The sequence below is a fragment of the Malaya genurostris genome, chromosome 2 (genome assembly GCF_030247185.1).
Source record: "Malaya genurostris strain Urasoe2022 chromosome 2, Malgen_1.1, whole genome shotgun sequence".
NCBI classification, from domain to species: Eukaryota; Metazoa; Arthropoda; class Insecta; order Diptera; family Culicidae; genus Malaya; species Malaya genurostris.
In genome coordinates, this window is record NC_080571.1 from 49,904,654 (window position 1) to 49,926,668 (window position 22,015).

Consider the following 22,015-nt stretch of genomic DNA (forward strand, 5'->3'; position numbering starts at 1 on the left):
ACGAAGGGGTGCAAAGGCACAGAGGTGCTAAAGCAACCCAGTGCTGATCTACCAGGTACCAGAATTTGTACGCTGCGTAGGATCAAAAGAGACGGCATATATCGCGAGGTGCTACACTGCAAGCATCGCATTTGATCGCCACCAAGAGCAAAAGCACTGTACCTGGGGTCAGGTACAGCAAGTGCAGTGGTGTTCACAACGACGGCAGAGCAACTGAGATAGCAGTAAACGACAGAAGACTGCCAATTGGAAACAGCAAAAGACTGCCAATTGGAAATCGTTGGAAGAGCTTCACGTCGTTCTTCACGATAAAGGAACAGAGACATCAGCTACAAGGTAGATTTAATTTAATTTATTTTTTATTTCTTATATCTGAAATTTTACTAAACATAAGTTTTTATTTTGGTATTATTAATTTACAAAAAAAATTTAATGTAATGGATGATCTCATGGAAGATCATCCGAATCCGATTCCGGATACTAGTAAAAGTTTAAATACTCCGAGGGCTAAACATTATCCACAGGGTACCACTGGGCCATGGATAGTCTATCTTCGAAAAAAAGAAAAGATTTTAAACTTGATGCAAATTACAAAGGATTTGACATCACATTTCTCTGAAGTTAAAGAAATCTGTAAGGTTAATAGAGATAAAATTCGAGTTGTAGTTAACGACTTGAAACAGGCAAACGATATTGTAACCTGTAAATTATTTGCTATTGAATATCGAGTTTACATTCCATCGAAGGAGGTAGAAATTGACGGTGTTGTGACTGAAGCAAGTCTGACAGCAGATGATTTACTTAAAAATGGAGTTGGCCGTTTTAAAAACTCCATGCTTGAGGGAGTTAAGATACTCGAGTGCAAACAATTGTACTCAGCATCTATTGTCGATGGAAAAAAGTCTTATCGTCCCTCAGATTCGTTTCGCGTAACATTTGCCGGATCTGCATTGCCTAGCCATGTCTATATCGATAAAATTCGTCTTCCTGTTCGGCTTTTCGTACCGCATGTTATGAATTGCACGAACTGTAAAAAATTCGGACATACAGCTACTTACTGTAGTAATAAGTCCAAATGTATCAAATGTCAAGGGCCTCATAAGGATAATCTTTGCGATAAAGATGTTGAAAAATGTGTTTATTGTGGGGAAAGCCCTCATGATGATCTTTCAGTGTGCGCTGCATTTAAGCTGCGTAAAGACAAAATGAAGCTTTCTTTAAAAGCACGGTCTAAGCGCACATATGCAGAAATGCTCAAAACGGTCATACATGTCTCCCCTTTGGAAACCGAAAACGGTTTTTCAAATCTTGCGGAGCCAGAGGAATCTGACTCTGACGGAAATAGTGAAGATACCTCGTTTGTCACTCCTCAAGGGTCTGTTAAGAGGAGATTAACAAACCACAAAATACCAAAAAAGACACCTAAAATTATACCTTCAAAAAAAGATCCCCGTGTTAAAGCTAAAAAGCCAAATTTAAAACCAAAAACTGTGCCTCCTGGTTTGTCAAATTCACAAACCAATCCAGGAACTAGCTCAAGAAAAGACAATAATCCAGTGGGCTCCATTTCACATTCACCAACAGGATTACTGAAATTTTCGGAAATTGTAGAATGGATTTTCGCTGCATTCAATATTTCTGAACCTCTAAAGACCATCATAACAGCATTCCTTCCAATAGCTAGAACTTTTTTGAAACAGTTTTCAGCTCAATGGCCAGCTCTTTCAGGTTTTGTATCATTTGATGGATAATTTATCATCCGCCGCAAATGATTCAATCACTGTCCTGCAGTGGAATTGTCGAAGCATCATGCCAAAACTTGATTCATTTAAAGTTTTGTTGCATAGTCAAAAATGTGATGTATTTGCTTTGTGCGAAACATGGCTTACATCAAACTTAGCCTTAAATTTTAATGACTTTAACATTATACGTCTCGACAGAGACTCCCCGTATGGTGGAGTGCTTTTAGGAATTAAGAAATGTTATTCCTTTTATAGATTAAACATTCCTTCGACTTCTAGTATAGAAGTTGTTGCTTGTCAAATAAACATTAAAGGAAAGGACATTTGCATTGCTTCGGTATATATTCCTCCAAGAGCTCAAGTTGGACAACGACAGCTTAATGAAATTGTCGAAGCCCTTCCTGCTCCACGTTTGATTTTAGGAGATTTCAATTCGCACGGAATGATGTGGGGTTCCGTTTACAATGATAGCAGATCATCTCTAATATATAATATTTGCGACAATTTTAGCATGACGGTACTAAATATGGGTAGCATGACACGGATCCCAAGACCTCCTGCACGTCCAAGTGCATTAGATTTATCTCTTTGTTCGACTTCAATTCGACTAGATTGCACCTGGAAAGTATTTCCTGATTTACATGGTAGCGATCATTTACCAATCATCATCTCAATTAGCAGTAACAAAGGCATTGCTAATTCAGTTAATATTCCATATGATTTGACAAAAAATATTGACTGGATTAAATACCAAAGTAATATTTCAAGTGTCTTAACTTCAATGGAAGAGCTTCCCCCACTTGAAGAATATGACTTCCTCGTTTGTTCGATTCTGGAGGCCGCAGAACAAGCCCAAACCAAACGATTTCTTGGTCCATCGTCTAACAGAAGACCTCCAAATCCTTGGTGGGACAAAGAGTGCTCAGATGCTAAACACGCGAAACAAAATGCTTTCAAGACGTTTTTAAAACGAGGAGGAGGAACTCCTCAGAATTTTGAAAAATTCTTGGTTTTAGAAACCAAGTACAAGAACATACTTCGGGTTAAGAAATGCAGCTATTGGAGACATTTTGTGGAAGGTTTGTCAAGAGAAACCTCAATGAGCACTCTTTGGAATACGGCCAGACGAATGAGGAATCGTAACGTAGGAAATGAGAGTGAGGAGTACTCGAATCGATGGATATTTGATTTTGCGAGGAAAGTTTGTCCAGATTCCGTTCCTACGCATAGCATTGTTAGGGAGTCTTCTTCAAATGATGATTCCATTGATAGCCCCTTTTCAATGATGGAATTTTCCATAGCACTCATGTCTTGTAACAATAACGCTCCTGGATTGGACAGAATTAAATTCAACTTGGTGAAGAATCTGCCCGACCTCGCAAAAAGACGTTTGTTGGAATTGTTCAACAAGTTTCTTGAGCAAAATATTGTTCCACCTGACTGGAGACAAGTGAAAGTTATCGCCATTCAAAAGCCGGGGAAACCAGCTTCCAATCACAACTCATATAGACCCATTGCGATGTTGTCCTGCATCAGAAAATTGTTCGAAAAAATTATTCTACGACGTCTCGACACTTGGGTCGAGACGAACGGTTTGTTGTCAGACACTCAGTTTGGCTTCCGTAGAAATAAAGGGACGAATGATTGCCTTGCATTACTTTCGTCTGACATCCAAATTGCCTTCGCTCAAAAGCAACAAATGGCATCTGTATTTTTAGACATTAAAGGAGCATTTGATTCAGTTTCCATTGATGTTCTTTCAGACAAGCTCCACCAACATGGACTCCCAGCGGTTATAAATAATTATTTGCACAACCTTTTGTCAGAGAAACGCATGCATTTTTCACATGGCGATTTGGCAACAATCAGAATTAGCTACATGGGTCTCCCGCAAGGCTCATGCCTCAGTCCGCTCCTCTATAATTTTTACGTGAATGACATTGACAGCTGTCTAGTAACCCCATGTACACTAAGACAATTGGCAGATGATGGCGTGGTTTCAGTTACTGGATCCAAAGCTATTGATCTGCAAAAACCATTGCAAGATACCTTAGATAAATTGTCCGTTTGGGCTGTTCATCTTGGTATCGAATTCTCTGCGGAGAAAACAGAGCTGGTCGTCTTTTCAAAAAAGCATGATCCCGCGCAACTTCAGCTTCATATGATGGGAAGAATAATCGAACAGGTTTTGACTTTCAAATACCTCGGGGTGTGGTTTGATTCCAAATGCACGTGGGGAGGACACATTAGGTATCTGATAACGAAATGCCAACAAAGAGTAAATTTTCTTCGAACAATAACAGGGTCTTGGTGGGGTGCTCATCCGCAAGATCTAATAAAATTGTATCAGACAACGATACTTTCAGTGATGGAATATGGATGCGTTTGTTTTCGTTCCGCTGCAAATTCTCATATTATCAAACTTGAGCGAATTCAGTACCGTTGTTTGCGAATTGCTTTAGGCTGCATGCATTCGACACATACAATGAGTCTTGAAGTTCTGGCGGGAGTTCTTCCATTAAAAGATCGATTTTGGGAGCTTTCATCACGCCTGCTAATAAGATGTGATGTGCTGAATCCCATGGTAATTAATAATTTCGAACGACTAGTCGAGCTTCGATCTCAAACAAAATTCATGACAGTATATTTTAACCATATGTCACAGGAAATCAACCCTTCAAGATATATTCCTATCCGTGTCAGCCTCCTAAATGTACCTGACTCAACTTTATTTTTCGACACATCCATGCAGCGCGAAGTGCGTGGAATCCCGGACCACCTACGCTCTATGGAAATCCCAAAAATATTTTCAAGTAAGTTCAGGCATATTAACTCTGAGAAAATGTTTTACACGGACGGATCGCGAATGGAAGAAGCGACAGGGTTTGGTATGTTCAACAATAATGTTTCGGCCTCATTCAAGCTTCAAGAACCTGCATCTGTTTATATAGCAGAGTTAGCAGCAGTTCATTATAGCTTGAATGTAATCGTCACATTATCTCCAAACCATTATTTCCTCTTCACAGATAGTCTGAGTGCAATTGAAGCCATTCGCTCAAACGCTGCTGGCAAAAATGAACCGTTTTTCTTGGGTAAAATAAAACAGTGTCTGAACGACATATTGAATAATAATTATCTAATCACAATAGTTTGGGTTCCGGCTCATTGCTCCATTCCAGGCAATGAAAGAGCCGATATTTTAGCCAAACGTGGTGCTATTGAGGGTGAAATTTATGAGAGACCGATTGCTTTCAACGAATTCTATAGCGCGTCTCGCCAAAGAACACTTGCCAGCTGGCAAGCTTCTTGGGATAAAGATGATCTGGGTCGGTGGATGCACTCAATTATTCCTAAAATATCGACAAAGGCATGGTTCAGGGGACTGGATGTGAGTAGAGATTTCATTCGTGTGATGTCCAGACTCATGTCCAATCACTACACGTTAGATGCACATCTCCTTCGAATTGGACTTTCCGAGACTAATCGTTGTGCTTGCGGCGAAGGTTACCGCGATATTGACCATGTTGTTTGGACATGCGTGGAGTTTCGTGATGTCAGATCTCAACTAATAAATTCCTTGCGTACCCAAGGTAGACTATCCAATGTCCCAGTTCGCGACATTCTTGCTTGTCGTGACCTTCCATACATGAAACTTCTTTATCATTTCATTAAATCCATTGGAGTTCCAATTTAAATTTTATTTTATGTTAAACTGTTTTCTCTTCCATGAGTTCAACCAATAGCCAACTATAGGATATTGAATATAAGTGGTGAACTGATACAAACAATCCTGAAATAGTTATAAGATCATGTACAAAATAAATGTATTTTATTTAATGTAATTAAAATAGCAACTCGCTTGATAAAAACAGTGTTTAGATTAACTAATGAGTACCAACATACTAATATGATATTCGAAATGTATTAGGTTTAAACTACTATGTATTGTGGATGCCACGGCGAAGAAAAACTTATGTATATTGCCTATGAAATAAACGTATTTATGAAAAAAAAAAAAGAAACCTACGTGAAACTCGATTACAGATCCTTGCCGGGACCACAATATTATACGGTGCGAGAAGGGCAAATATTAAACCAGTCCGAGACATCGATTGAAGTCGAAAAATTTGGTAAGAAAGCTATGGTCTGGCAAGCAATTTGTAGCTGCGGTAAGATTTCGAAATCCTTCATCACCACTGTTTCAATGAACAGCGAAATATACATCAAGGAATGTTTACAAAAACGACTTCTCTCCATGATTCGAAGCCACAAGGATCCTGTTGTCTTCTCGCTAGATCTTGCTTCTTGCCACTACTCGAAATCGAAGGTAGAATGGTATACTACCAAAAATGTCACTTTCATCCCCAAAGACATGAATCCACCAAATTGCCCACAACTTCGACCAATTGAGGCATTTTGGGCATTAACGAAGGCACATCTTAGGAAACATGTCTCGGCGGCCGAAACCATTCAACAGTTCGGAAAAGATTGAAGAAAAGTGTCAAAACTTGTCGCCAAGGAATGAGGAACGTTCGCAAGAAGGTGCGCCAGCTAGTCTACAATGGCTAAGTAGCAAATGTTTAGAATAATATTCTGTTGTTGTAGTCTAATATTATCAGTATATCGAATAAAATTTGAATATCTAACACTTGTGAATTATTTACAGCAGTGCGTCCATACTTTCTGGGACAGTCTTCATCTGTTGGAATATGCAAATTCGAAGTGAAAATGAACATTTTAGTGCATCGCCAGAAATGAATTACGTGTAACATTATACTAGTTCGTTCAAATAGGCAAATCTGAAATGGAATATTCAACATCAAAACTTAGTGTGTTGCTGTTTCGCGAGGAAATCCCTGCACAAAAATTGTTACGGTATTGAATTAATCCACACAGGAAGCAGTTCCGTTGCGAATCATTCGCAGTGCGAGATTGGCTTCAAACAAGAGCGATGGCGTCATCCAACTGCTAGTCATTTTGCATTAGAGCAAAATGCTTCGAAGAGTGAACAACGGCCGTGAAAATTCCACAAATCAGTCCTTTTTTGGGCTATAAGTGTTCACTAAAGTACTGTTAGAATTACTTATCCGTTGAAATATGCAAATTGGCAGTGAAAATAATAAGTTTAGTGAAGGTATAATTGACTTCAATAAGAAAACTTTTCTTGTTTTTTTTATTGTTTTTTTTTTAGCTGAACATTTTAGTGCATCGCCAGAAATGAATTACGTGTAACATTATACTAGTTCGTTCAAATAGGCAAATCTGAAATGGAATATTCAACATCAAAACTTAGTGTGTTGCTGTTTCGCGAGGAAATCCCTGCACAAAAATTGTTACGGTATTGAATTAATCCACACAGGAAGCAGTTCCGTTGCGAATCATTCGCAGTGCGAAATTGGCTTCAAACAAGAGCGATGGCGTCATCCAACTGCTAGTCATTTTGCATTAGAGCAAAATGCTTCGAAGAGTGAACAACGGCCGTGAAAATTCCACAAATCAGTCCTTTTTTGGGCTATAAGTGTTCACTAAAGTACTGTTAGAATTACTTATCCGTTGAAATATGCAAATTGGCAGTGAAAATAATAAGTTTAGTGAAGGTATAATTGACTTCAATAAGAAAACTTTTCTTGTTTTTTTTTATTGTTTTTTTTTGTATTGGTTTGAATGCGTTTGTTGACTTCAAGGTATAAAAATTAAGTTTCAGAACCCAAGGCTAGATTCGAGTTGCAGAGTTCTGAAACTAAAGCCAAATTCCAGAACTCTAAGCCTGGGTATTGGAACATGAATTGAGTTCAGAATCTTGATTGTAGATCAGGACTTTGAAACAAAATTTTAGAAAAAAGAATTTGTATATTGAATCCCGGTACTTAAGTTGAGGGCAGAATTCAATTCCAAAGTAGCTATCCGGAATTCAGTTTCAGTTCTGGAACTTAAGACCGAAATACAGGACCAGAATTTAGACCCAAAATTCAATTGTATTTCCAGTGTTCGACTCTAAAATACATACCCGAATCCAGGATCTGAATTTAGAATTCGGTCCCAAACTAAGTTCCGCATTCCGCATTCCGCATTCTGGATTCTAGAACTGAATTTCATAGCTGAATTTTGGATCCAAATTTGAAAACTGAATCCTGGAATGAAGCTAAAATTCAGGTTCATGACCATAGTTTTGTGCTAGAATTCAGGTTCAGAGTTCAGTGTCGAACCAGAATCGCATACTTGGATTCAGTTGCAGAACACAGGTTCAGTGATCGGTTCAACAATCAGTTTTAGAATTAAGTTCCCGGATTCAGGTTTAGAGTTCAGCTCCGGAATCAATAATCAAAATTAGGTTTCAGAATTCGATTCTAACATTTGGCTCCAAAAATCAGTTCCTGAATTTCAGAACCAGAATTCGGGTTCTCTAACATTAAAGAAACTTCATCCAATTTATTCGTATTCATGTCATCCGGTTCGGTCACATTTTTTTCTTCTGTAAATGACACGACTCTATGCTTGATGATCACTTAAATTAAGACAGATAGAATGCTTATGGTTTCAGATACAGGCTACAGCAGAATTCCTTGGAAGCTTTCAAAAGTAAGCCAAACTTTGTGAAAATCGGTCCAGGCGTCTCCGAGAAAATTAAGCGGTGAAAAATACACACTTAAATTGAATTATCGATCTCAGCTGTTCAAACCCCGGTAGTGGATTTTTTCAGTAAAAATAACATTTCATCGCACTGATACCTGTAGGTACTGCTGTGAACAAATGTTTATTTGTGCAGATATATCAGTGGAATGAGAATGTTCGGTAGTTCGGCTGTTCTAAACTCGTCAAAAGTTTTGGGTGAATATTTAAAATATATTACATATACAAACAGACATTTTCCAATCTCGTCGAGCTGAGTTAAATGGTATATAACACTATGGGTCTCCGGAAATCCGATGCATAATCGGATTCTGTAGAAATTCTATTAACGCTTTCACGAGCCAATCACAGATTGCCACAATGATGTCATCCTCTATATCTCTCTAACATGGCCGACGATTTTGATCGTTGGTTCACACCTTATATTTTATTCAGTAGCAGTTCTGATTCGATCGGTTTAGGGAGGTATAAAAAATACCGCTCTGCAAAGTACGAACTTTCTCAGAAAGCGGAATCTACAAATAAATATTGTGTCATATTTTTCTGCATTGTTAATGCTTCTCTGTGAGCAAGGTAGGTAGTTTAACTAGCGATGTCATATCACTGAAAGTTACCCAGGTGGCACCAGTAAGCACAGTAAAATAGCATTTTATGAGCACCAAACATTCTCTATATCTTTTGGAAGCTCATCTATTGTAAAAGAATCCGAATTCAGCTTTCAGAATGCACCCCAATTATCTATGAATAGTCGTATATTTTTTCAAACTCGTCCCTAACTTTTTTAAGAGCGATTAAATTGCCAATTAACGATTATTTGCTGTAATAATGCGGCATTAGTATCCTGATCCTGGATCCTCAATTTACGCGCAAAGTGCTGGGGGTGCGTAAATTAAATTTCGCTTAAATTAAGTAAAACATCGCGTTATTTCAATTTTTTGGCAAAAAAAGGTTTTTTCAATACCATTCGTTTTCAGAATAAATAATACAAAAAATTCAACTACGCTCATACGGAAAAGCATACAGGACCATCTGAGCATATTCTGTGATTACGGAAATCCGTAAGAGATATTTCAAGATCCAAGAATTACTTGGAATATTGTCCCTAGAGACAACGCTGTGACACAGCATGAACTACAACGGTATTATCTATTTTTTGTTTGCTGTTCATATTTTTAGATATACACATTGCTTATTTGTCTATTTATGGCTGTTCCAGGTATGGTCTTAGTAGTCCAAGAACTTAAGTGAAAATAGGTCTTAAGATCTTCACGAGCATTCAACAACTTATGTATATTTTTTCAATGCTGATCATAACCGTGGAGCTACATAGTACGTACTTGCCTATTTTGATTTGATCCAGGAATTTTCACAGTCATCCAAGAACTTCAGTGAAAAGATGTCTTAAGATCTACACAAACAATCTGCAGCTTTTGTATAGTTTTGTATAGTTTTTCAAAGCTGCTCATAGTCATGGAGCTACATATTGCTTACTTGTCTATTGATCTGTTTCAGGAAGATTTTCAGTCATCGAAGAACTTCAGTGAATCGTGAGTATGGAATGTGAGAAGTAAGTTTTTTTAATGCACTTTGTTGTTTTGGTAGATCTTTCAGTCTGAGCTGCAGATAGGTTTTGGATGGTATAGTTCATTCACAATAGGCTTATTAATTGCATGTAGCATCACGAGTATGGGCCGAGTTCATTGACGCAGTTCTTTGTGCTGATAGATCTTAAGGCCTGAACTCCAGGCAGTTTTTGGATGACCTAAAATATTCACCATAAGCAAATGATTTGCATGTAGTATCACGAACATGAACCGTATATAAGGATCGTGATAGTTCTCTGGGTCACGCTGGTAAATCTTAAGGCCTATACTCCAAGTAGTTTTTGGATGAACAAGCACTACCTCATAACTCATCACAATGATCCAACTAATTGAATATGATACCACGAGTATGAACCACAAAAAAGAAACTCACTAATGTCATCGGTTTTGTAGATAGACCTCTAGGCCTATATTCCAAGAAGGTTTTGGATGGACAAGAACTTTCCCAGACACAACATACCGCACTAAAAAGTTATGCAAAAGTCACCGGCCACGCGTTCAAATAGTGATTCCTTTTTTCCAGAGAATTCTTGCATTCCCCCGATCTTCAATAGATTCTATGAAACAATTCCGTAATGTACATTTTATATAATTCAACTCACTGAAACATATAGGATTGTTCTGGATTGTTCTGTATTTCCTTCATCATGCAAAAACTTTTTTACGCGTTCATCGCGTTAATGGAATAAAAAATTGCGTTATTTTAAATAAAACGCGTAAAAAAGGCGCGTAAATGAAGTTCGCGTAAATTGAGGTTTTAGTGTATGTGATTTTTGGTTACCTGAGTAAGTCCGTTCGCTTTGGCACTATATGCGGTGTGTGGATGCGATTTTCTCTCTGCTGCACCGTGCTCACTTGAGTATATTAAATACCAATTAGCTATTGATTTTCGGACCTAATTTGAAGCGCTTGTATCTCAGTGATTCGTTGATAGATTTGGCACATTTAACTGTATTCTGAAACAACATTCAAACAGTTGTTACTCTAAAATGGCTTTTTTTGCAGCGTGTTTTGCGGTGACATTTTTGTTTACATGTCAATAACAGCTGCACAATCGATTGGCTTCGGTACGGTTTATCGTTTCAATGATGAGTCGAATTGATCCGGAAACGCGAAAGAAAATTTTTCACACTTGGTGCTCAGAAAGTGGTGTCACGTACAACGAAATTGCAAAACGGGTGAAAGTGCACCACACCAGTGTCAAAAATATTATCGAGAAGCTCGGTAAGACCCTTTCCATGAAGGATTTGCCCCGATTCGGTAGGAAAACGGGTCCCAGCCAGCCCGGGCGGGACCTAAAAGTGGTTGAGTAAATCAGGAAAAACCCATCAGCGTCGACGCGGGATTTGGCCAAGCAGTTCAGCACCAGCATCGGGATGATTCAACGGATCAAAGTTCGGAACTCCCTGAAAACGTACAAGAAACAGAAGGTGCCGAAAAAGACCCTGGTACAGCAAGTGCAGGCCAGAACACGAGCGCGAAAACTGTATAACCGGATTCTACAGAATAAAGGCGGATGCATCCTGATCGACGACGAAACCTACGCCAAGAAAGACTCTCGAGCGCTGCTCAGACCGCAATATCATACGAAATCGGTGTACCTGTACGACGCTGACACCACGGTGACTATGGAAAAGATTGGGCAGAAGGTGTTAGTCTGGCAAGCAATTTGTACCTGTGGTTTGCGGTCGTCAATTTTCTTCACGAAGGGCACGCACGCCAAGGTGTACGAGGAAGAATGTTTGAAGAAGAGAATGCTGCCACTGTACAGAAAGCATACGGCTCCTCCTCTCTTCTGGTCGGATTTGGCTTCAGCCCACTACGCCAACTCCGTTCTACAGTGGTTGTCAAAAAATAATGTACAATTCGTGGAAAAGGACAGATCTTCGGCCAATTGAAAGGTATTGGGCAATTGTAAAGCGGCACTTTCGGAAGGAAGGTACAGTGTCCCAAAACATGCAGGAATTCAAAGAAAAACTGGACAGCTGCCACCAGGAAAGTCACAAAAGTAACTGTGCAGAATTTAATGAAGAATGTCAAGTCCAAAGTGCCAGCGTTTCACAGAAACTAGGATTTTCTTCAATATAATCAGTGAAATGAATGAAAATATAATTTTTCTACAATATATCGAAAACTGATGTCAAAATATGTTTTTCTTCACTTTTTGATTCAATAATCAATGTTGCTAACTACTTTTCGATACACTCCTTAGATGCCGTATCATATAGTATCAAAGATAAACTCAAGATAAAGTGATCTCTGATTTCACATGTATCATTTGAATAGGTCCTCTTGACGAACTCGGTTCACCGTCAGTTTCAGTTTAATTTTTATTTGCATCAAAACAAGCATTGTTTCTATAACAATATTCGTTCATGTATTAATAACATCAAGTTACAATATGAACGAAATTGCGGAAGTGATTGTTAAAATGCGAAAGTGAAATTCAGTGGAAGTAACTAAATATTTGGTGCGGACTATTTCACATGTTTTATTCCTTTCCTTCCTTTTACGTTCTCGACACTCGAACGTCACAAAAAACTGTAATAATTTACAACTTACGGCCAACAAAATACACGGTCTGACGATATCATGTCAGATAAAAACTAACAGTGAATCATTTGAGCAGTATTTGAAAAATCGAACAATGTTTTTTGTGACGTTGCATGATTGTAGGCGACACCACAGACGAAGATATTGGGATTCCATAGAAAAGTCCCGTCTATTCAATTTTTTTCCGATCGAAACTTCCTGGCTTTCGAAAAACATTCTCACAAATGCTTTTATAACAGTTGATTTGGACACATTCAATCATTTCAACAACTTGGTATGCGAGTAGTTTGAAGTTTCACAATGTGCGAGAAAAACTATCTCTGGTTTCGGCTCTATTTCCATTACTGAAAGGTCAATGTCAAACTCAATCAGTAGGTAATAAAAGTAATTGAACTGCACCTAGGATTTCACTTTTACATTGCCTGAAACGAAACAATTCAAACGGACCAAGACTAAGATTTTTTGATATCATTTATTTTACCCCGGCTTAAAACCATTTTGAACCGGGGGGCTCTTTGAGCTGAGCAAAGACTGTGTATTTCAAAAACTAAGGCTCAAATTAAAGGTCTTATGGTCCCACAGGCTGCTATTAAATTTTGTCCGGATCCGATTTCCAGTTACGAAACTAGAGAGTGGAGGGTGTTTGTCACTTAGAAAACAGAAGCAATGAACGGAAAATTCTAAATTTTACTTATTGAAAAGTATACGTTAGTTATGTTATATTACATTATGCCCCCAAAATTTTTTTCGTTTTCATTAAAGTTTCAAATAAAATGTTGTGAAATACTTCTCCAGTGATATTTATGAAAATGTGAGTAATACGAGAAAGACATCATTACACTACTAGGTGTATTAAAACATGTTTTTCACTTAAGTAACAGTACACTGGATAAATACACGCATAGTCGGGGGGTGCGTAAATTAAATTTCGCGTAAAATAAATAAAACATAGCGCTTTTGCAAATTTTTCACGAAAAAAAGTTTTTCCAATTCCTTTTGATCACAAAACATCTATGTTAACCACGTTCAAACGCAAAAGCATCTAGGAACATCTGAGTATATTCTGAGACAACGGAAACCCCTTAAGAAATATTCCAAGATCCAAAAACTACACGGAAAAGCCAGCGATTGCAGAACAACTAAAATGTTAGTTGTTTTTCTAAATTTGATTGGTTAAAATTTGGTACAATTAAGCGATTGTGGTTTTAATTAAACTGTCACACGACACGCACCACAAACGAGTAATGAAATGTTACAGTTGACCAAAGACATTCAATAAGGTGTCACTGGTGCAACTGAGCATTGACACACTCCCAGCAAAGTTACTTGAATGCATGAAAGCAACAACTGTCTCAGTTATTTCCGCTAACTATTCAGTAATTTCAACTTAAGTTGCCTATTGCAATACATATTGTATTACTGTTAGTCTCTTCGGGTGGAAGCTAGTCGTTTACAATTTAAACTATGAAATGTTGCCTAAGCCGCTGCTTATAGATTTAACACTATGATGTAGAAATGCAACAATAGATAATAATTCCGAAGATAGAATTAACCAGCAAAATTTTCTCAGGGCATAAAAGAATTTTTACTCCACTTGCAGAATGTCTCGCTGAAGAGCATTTCTGATTTCGTTTTCAAGAATGTAGGTCATAAGCCCAATGCTAGAGGTGCCCTTTCATGAAAATACAAATACCATCGCTCCACTTCAGCAGTAATTTTTAGGCGTTAAGCGTAGTTAATAACATTGATATGAACTGTTCGAAAATACAGAAATCGCAGATGAGATTAAAACATTTATACTGTATATCTATCCAGTACATGAAAAACTTGTATTACAATTAACTCTTATGTTCATCTGCATACTTTCACTTACAGGAAATGGCCACTACGTGGCTGACAAATATGACGCTCAATTGCCATTGAAAATATACAACATGAAAAGTATCTGGTGAAATAAAGAGGAAATTTTGTTTTACGTTTTGCTGTCTTCGTTCTCAGCCAAGTGACAGCATTCGAATATATCGATTCCTTTAACCTGAATGGTTATGACACAATCAACAGATATATTAGTTAAATCAACAACATTTTAGTTGAAACAACCATGGCGTGAAACAACAATTGCAATATTGAATTTTTGTGATCTAATCGACTAAACTGTGCCACAGCTAGAACTAGAACAGCTAATGTCTATTTTGTTGTGTGCTGTTCATATTTCTAGAGCTACATTGCTTACTTGTCTATTTATACCTACTCCAGGTATGTTCTCCGTAGTCCAAGAACTTCAGTGAAAACAGCTCTTAAGATTTCACGAGCAATCAACAGCTTATGAATATTTTTTCAATGCTTGTGCTGGAAGATCTTACAAGAAATTTTCGAAATTGAAAAAAAAATTTGATGCCAAAAGTCTTACAATTGCATTAAACGTCGAGATTTAGTGTCATCTCGATAAAAAAATTTTTTTTAACTCTGGGACTTTTTTTTTGAGATAACACTAAATCTCGACGTTTCATGCAATTTTAAGATTTTTGGCATAAAAAAAAAATTTTCGATTTCGGGAATTTCATGTACTCCCCTCTGTAGTGCTTTTTCAAGATCGAAAATTGTCAAACTTTAACCGCTGGGCAGCACCCCTAACCCATGTCCGACTTAGCTCAAATTTTGCATGAGGACTTTCTCCGATGTGCTTAAACTTTTGAACAATAGCGCTTTACGAAATTAGAGATGATCCTAAAATATTGGCACCCTTAACGTGTTTAGGTTTGGTCAAATCGGCTTAGCCATCACTGAGAAAATTGAGCGCGTAAAAATACAACGCGTTTTATCGGTTACGTCACTTATACAATCATATCTCCGGAACCAAAAGTCACAGCCATTTGATATTTGAACTTGATCAATGGCCCGACAGTAGCTTTCAAACGAGCATAAGTTAAAATCGGTTCAGTCATCTCTGAGAATATTGAGCGCGTATAAATATCTTCGAAAAGTGCACACACACACATACACACACATACAAACACACACAGACATTTTTCATTCTCGTCGAACTGAGTCGAATGGTATATAACACTATGGGTCTCCGAGGCTCCGTTCAAAAGTCGGTTTTTCCAGCAATTCTCATACATTTCTATAAAGAAAGGCAAAAATGACAGGCGAATACAATTATGTAATGAGAACCGTGAAAAACGCCACCGTAGAAACGTGCTCGAACGCGTAGTTAGCTCTTAACAGGGTAAATCGATTTGCCAATTGAACTATCCTGCATGAGAAACACAGGAAGAAACAGTCTAATTGAACAAAAGAACCGAGTATGTTCAGCTGCGCTCGGGCGCTACGGCGTTCATTTGTAGTTATTTCTCTATAGAAACCCCTCCGCTAGTTGTTTCAGCCCACAATTCGTATGTTTTATCGTGTTGGGTAATGGGCGAAGTTCCTAAGCTTAATTGGTCAAATGATTTCCCCGGATAGAAGCCAGCTACAGGTTCGAGTCCCGTCTCTGCGGTAACTTTTTTACGGTTTTCATCACACAGTTGTGTTCGCGTATAATTTTTTAAATTTGTTTTCCTTGAACAAATGTAAAACTAGCTCAATAAGACCCTACGCCTTAAAAAGACTAAACAAACCGTTATAAACAAATAATTATCAAATAATTTTCTTTAAATAACCTCAATTTTATTTATTTTTAAATTTGACAAAACCTATAAAATGCACAAATTATTCATTACCATTTTTGAGAAGCGTATGATTCTTCTTGGTTGAGACATTTTTCTTTTTCCTAATCAGAAAAATTTCGCTAAATTGTTATGATGCGCTCTGAACAAGAATGATTAATAAAAACCCTTCTTAATCCACCTAGTGGTGTGATAATGCCTTTCTCTTCTTTCATAACAGTCTCATGAAAATATGTTTCATACATTTATAAAATAATTTTAGACGCCAATTGATTCAGATTGATTCGAGTAGTTCACAAAAGCATGCTTCAGTGTTTATGTCACACAGTCAGCATCATTTTTCCAAACTAGTGCTTGACATTTGCGTTGCCTATTTGTATGAGAACAGTGATGCTAATCTAAAAAAAGCCTTCTTAGTCCACTTAGTGAAATATGAAAATTTCTTGAAAAATCACCATAGGGGGGAGTACATGAAATTTTCAAAATCGAAAAAAAATTTTTGATGCCAAAAGGCTTAGAATTGCATGAAACGTCGAGATTTAGTGTCATCTCGAAAAAAAAATTTTTTGAAAAAATCGACTTTTTGGGACTTAGAAAAAATATGAAAATCCCAGAAAGTTGATTTTTTCAAAAAAAAATTTTTACGACATGACACTAAATTTCGATGTTTTAGGCAGTTTTAAGAGTTTTGGCATCAAAAAAAGATTTGGATTTTGGAAATTTCATGTACTCCCCCCTATGGTGCTTTTTCAAGATCGAAAATTGCCAAACCTTTACCACCGGGCAGCACCCCTTAAGCATGTCCGATTTAGGTCAAATTTTGCATGAAGACTTTTTTCGAGGTGCTTAAACTTTTGAGCACTAGAACTTTACGAAAATAGAGTTGATTCCAAAATTTTGGCACCCTTATATATATAAGAGCAGTAAAAATCAACGTGTTTTGTCGGTTACGTCACTTATACCATCATATATCTGGAACCAAAAGTCACAACCATTTGATCTTCGAGCTTGATCAACGGCCTGACAGTAGCTTTCAAACGAGCCCAAGTTTGTTAAAATCGGATCAGCCATCTCTGAGAAAATTGAGCGCGTTCAAATACGACGCTTTTTGTCGGTTACGTCACTTATACAATCAAATCTCCGGAACCAAAAGTCACAGCCATTTGATCTTCGAACTTGATCAATGGTCCAACAGTAGCTTTCAAACGAGCCCAAGTTTGTTAAAATCGGATCAGCCATCTCTGAGGAAATTGAGCGAGTTCAAATACAACGCTTTTTGTCGGTTACGTCACTTATACAATCATATCTCCGGAACCAAAACTCACAGCCATTTGATCTTCGAACTTGATCAATGGTCCAACAGTAGCTTTCAAACGAGCCCAAGTTTGTTAAAATCGGTTCAGCCATCTCTGAGAAAATTGAGCGCGTTCAAATAGCACGATTTTTGTTGGTTACGTCACTTACACAATCATATCTCCGGAACCAAAAGTCACAACCATTTGATCTTCGAACTTGATCAACGGCCCGACAGTAGCTTTCAAACGAGCCCAAGTTTGTTAAAATCGGATCAGCCATCTCTGAGAAAATTGAGCGCGTTCAAATAGCACGATTTTTGTCGGTTACGTCACTTATACAATCATATCTCCGGAACCAAAAGTCACAGCCATTTGATCTTCGAACTTGATCAATGGCCCGACAGTAGCTTTCAAACGAGCTCAAGTTTGTTCAAATCGGTTCAGCCATCTCTGAGAAAATTGAGCGCGTTCAAATATCTTCGAAAAGTGCACATACATACACACACACACATACACACACACACACACAGACATTTTCCGATCTCGACGAACTGAGTCGAATGGTATATAACACTATGGGTCTCCGAGGCTCCGTTCGAAAGTCGGTTTTTCAAGCAATTCTAATACCTTTCTATAGAGAAAGGCAAAAAATGTTATTTGCATGTATTTACATTCACATTCACATTCGCTGTGTATAGTCACTGTTTTTTCTAACGTGTTGTACTACCACAAATCAAAATTCGATGCGTTGAAGATTTAAAATTCTGTATTATTTTATGTGTGAAAAATACAGTACATTTTAGTGTGAAAATTCAGGTCAAATTAAAATACAGTACATTTGAGGTTATTAAACAGTACGCAGTATATGGGTCAAAAATACAGTACAATACTGTAAAATACAGTACCGATACTAGCGATACCTATACTCCAAGTAGTTCTTGGAAGAACAAGCACTACCTCATAACTCATCGGTATCGTTGGAAGTTCGGCAACTATAGCGACGAGGCGTCTAATCCGAATTTATCACAATAATAACCTCCAGATTCTAAAAGTGATCTGAATAACTTCTGCTTGAAATAGAGTTTGTTAAATCTAATACAATCTAAACAGTTTACAAATAAGAATGAAATCAGTTATGGATCAATTCAATGAATCAATCAACATTTTGGACGTTCCTGTTATCGTAAGTGCACCATTCAGCTCATATTTGAACACTTTACTTAACACATTATAACGGTACAATATTTGTAATTGAGTCCCGTCAGTGATATGCAGCAAAAAATATTATATGAAAAAACTTAGGTTGAAATTGATTGCCTTATTCTTCTCCAGTACAGAAACTTACAGCCGACTCAGAGCTTCCCTTGTACAAACATCTTATTTACTGACAGACCTAGAAAAACAACTTCTAGCACTGATTAGAAATGAACACCAAGCCGAGCGATTCCAAACCAAAAGCCATTTTGCATGGAATGTTTCAATTAAAGCGATAAGACATCGTACAAACAAACAGACCAAAGCGACGTATTATCAAAAATGCGTTTTATTTCGGTGGTTGATAATAATTTGTTGGCACGAAGGGCATCTTGGCAACCTGGCTGTGATAAAATTTGTCCCGAACCTTGAGCATGACTTCCGTTCCTACCTTTTTCGATACTTCCTGAATATAGCCGATAGCGATATTCCGCTGCAAGCAAGGACTGGGACAGCCGCTGGTGATTTCACCTATTTTATGCTGCTCATTGTCGTAGATTTCCACGTGCTGCCGTGCTGGCGCCGAACCGGAGGTCATCAGGAATCCAACCCGACGCCGTGTTACTCCGTTTTTGATTTGATTCAGTATGACATCCGACCCGGGGAAGTTTTTCTCCACCCGGCGCTGTTTAGCCACCAACCAGAGCAGACCGGCCTCCACCGGGGTCGTCGTTTCGTCGATATCGTTTCCGTACAAACACAGTCCCGCTTCTATTCGCAGCGAATCCCGGGCTCCGAGACCAGCCAGTTTTAGTTTGCCAACTTTCGAGTCCAACAAAGCGGACGCGATTTCCACGGCCCTGGCGGATGGGATTGAGATTTCGAGACCGTCCTCCCCCGTGTATCCGCAGCGAGTGATGCGACACTTTTCCACTCCGGCGATTGTGTCGCTGATGGTGTTCATGAAGAACAAACGGGACAAGTCGGTGGTGCAAAGCTTCTGCACGGCTGCCACTGCGGCTGGTCCTTGAACAGCCAGCAGTGATTGTTCGTCGCTGGGAAGAAATTCCACCGAAACATCTTTTTTGTTCGCTTTGAAAACTGCCTGTAAATTCAATTGTTCGATGATTCAGCTAAACAAACAGTTCGTTTAAAACGAGCAAACTTACCACTGCATCGTTTATAACGGCCATATCCGTTTGCTTTCGTGATGCATTCGATACGACGTAAAGTGTATCATCCGAGACCCGGTTCACGATCAAATCATCCAAAATACCACCCTTGGAATTGGGAAACACGGTTAGAGTTCCGGTGCCATTCTTCAGTCCCTTGATGTCGGCGGTGCAAACCGATTCGAAACAGCTGATGACATCCTTGCCTGTAAGAAGCGGAAAAAGCTGCTTTAGATTGACCCATCTTAACCTCTTATCAGCCAAATAGCCAAAAAAAAACCTCTCAGATAAGTCTGCTGCATGTGAGACACATCGAAAATCGAACCACACTCCCGGGTGTATTGATGCGACTTGATGATACTTTGATCGCTGTACTGAACGGGCAGCCAGTAGTCGGCAAAATCAACAAGTTTTCCACCGTGTTTTTGATGGAATTCATACAGAGCGGTCTTGCTCGGTTCCCTCTCGGTGGAGGCAGCTCTCTGAGCTACCAACCGGACAGCCCCGTAGCATTTCTCTCGTGCGATTCCTCGCCTTGCCAGAACGGATAGCATGCCAAACAGTCGTGTCAGATTATCTCGAATCTATCAAAACAAAACAAAACAAAACAAAACACTAACAGAGCACAATAGCGAACCGATCCGATCGATGTGATCACTCTCACTTTCGGTTGGACACTGGTCCCGAGTTGATGCGAGAAATACCCGTAAACCGGGCATTCGAAGCGGCTTATCAGCTGAAGATTACGACTACAATGAGCCATGGGTCATCAAATGGAATGGGGAATTGATAGGGAAACCGTTCGGATCGTAGAACCGAAAATAGTTTTGCAAACGGGAACAACGAATTCAATGGTATTGTGGTTTTCCTTCGAAAAAATAAACACACAGACTTGCGCGCTTTGGTGAGCTATTGCAAGCAACGTTCAATGTTTGTTAACTTTTGTTCGTAGTTTGATTCGCTCGATTTTGAACATCAAAACTTGTCGACGGGTCTTGTCGCGAGAGTTTTTTCTAATTTGTAAGGTTAAACATTGACATATTGAAGAAAATGTTGACTGAAAACAAACACGTCTCTTCAGTGTGAAAATTATCGGTAACAAGTAAGCGAAGTCTTTAAAGTATTTAAAATATTTTTATTACTGAAATAATATTTTTGCCTTTCTCATATAGAAAGGTTATGCAATCACATGAAAAACCGACTACTGAAAATTGGCCCGGAGGGTCAAGTGTCATAAACCATTCGACTCAGTTCATCGAGTTGAGCAATGTCTGTGTGTGTGTGTATGTGTCAAATAATCTCACTAGGTTTTCTCGGAGATGGCTGAACCGATTTTGACAAACTTAGATTCAAATGAAAGGTCTCGTGGCCCCATACGGAATTCCTGAATTTCATCCGGATCCAACTTTCGGCTCCGGAGTTATAGGGTAAAGTGTGTTCAATATTGTACACCGTCACTTAAACTAACGGAACAAAAACCGTAAAAAATGTTATAAACTGGACTCTAAACCGTTATTCCCAATCTTAGGGTCAATTGAAAGGTTTTATGGTCCTACCAAAAATTACTGCATATTTTCGGATGCGACAAACATTTGAATCGAAATTTAGAGTGCGTACTAGGAGAGTTTGTATGTCATGTTAGTTGGTGGCCGTACGAACTGACTTTGATTATACCGGTTCTCGGGTTCCGGTGGCGGAAGTGCATATAATAGTGAACCAACTTCGTTTTCTTAAGGATGACCCACGCGAGCAAAATATTGTTTCATTCTGTATGTTATACTAGTTAATGCACAAACAATCTCTTGGTTTCTTTCAAAAATCGAAGAAAAAATTTTTGAATAGAATACCACAATATTATACATGAGAAAGGCATCATTACACAACTAGGTGGATTAAAACAATTTTTCAGTGTAAAATCAATATAAGGGTGGAAAATTACAGAAAAAAATCTAAATATATCAAGAGCTTTTGTACATTCAAAAAAATCCACACGTTAACCTTATGTGAAAAAACACGTAGATTCCAAAAATAGCATTGTTATCGGAGTTTACGTGATCTGCTTAACAACCAGCGGATCATGATTGAATATGAAATGAGCCATATGTCAGAATTATTGCTGTTGTCACATATATTTTATGTGTGTAATATGACCATGTA

General features: G+C 38.3%; 1 protein-coding gene across 1 annotated transcript; it reads right to left on the reverse strand.

Moving 5' to 3' along the window:
* Nucleotides 1-19,017: 19,017 nt before the first annotated feature.
* LOC131432397 (uncharacterized) lies at nt 19,018-20,544 on the reverse strand. The gene is made up of 3 exons (XM_058598635.1): nt 20,139-20,544; nt 19,856-20,064; nt 19,018-19,791 (listed from the first exon to the last, which is right to left on the reverse strand). The coding sequence occupies exons 1-3, from the start codon at nt 20,410-20,412 to the stop codon at nt 19,036-19,038; spliced, it is 1,239 nt and encodes a 412-aa protein (XP_058454618.1). The 5' UTR covers nt 20,413-20,544; the 3' UTR covers nt 19,018-19,035.
* Between the last annotated feature and the right edge of the window lie 1,471 nt (nt 20,545-22,015).

Bases quoted from the DNA above. Each gene is read 5' to 3' on its own strand.
- LOC131432397 (XM_058598635.1), bottom strand. From the start codon at position 20,412: ATGCTATCCGTTCTGGCAAGGCGAGGAATCGCACGAGAGAAATGCTAC. The intron at 20,065-20,138 runs GTTTTTTTTTGG...CGCTTCTTACAG, and splicing joins GCAGCAGACTTATCTGAGAG to GCAAGGATGTCATCAGCTGT. The intron at 19,792-19,855 runs GTAAGTTTGCTC...TTGAATTTACAG, and splicing joins CCGTTATAAACGATGCAGTG to GCAGTTTTCAAAGCGAACAA.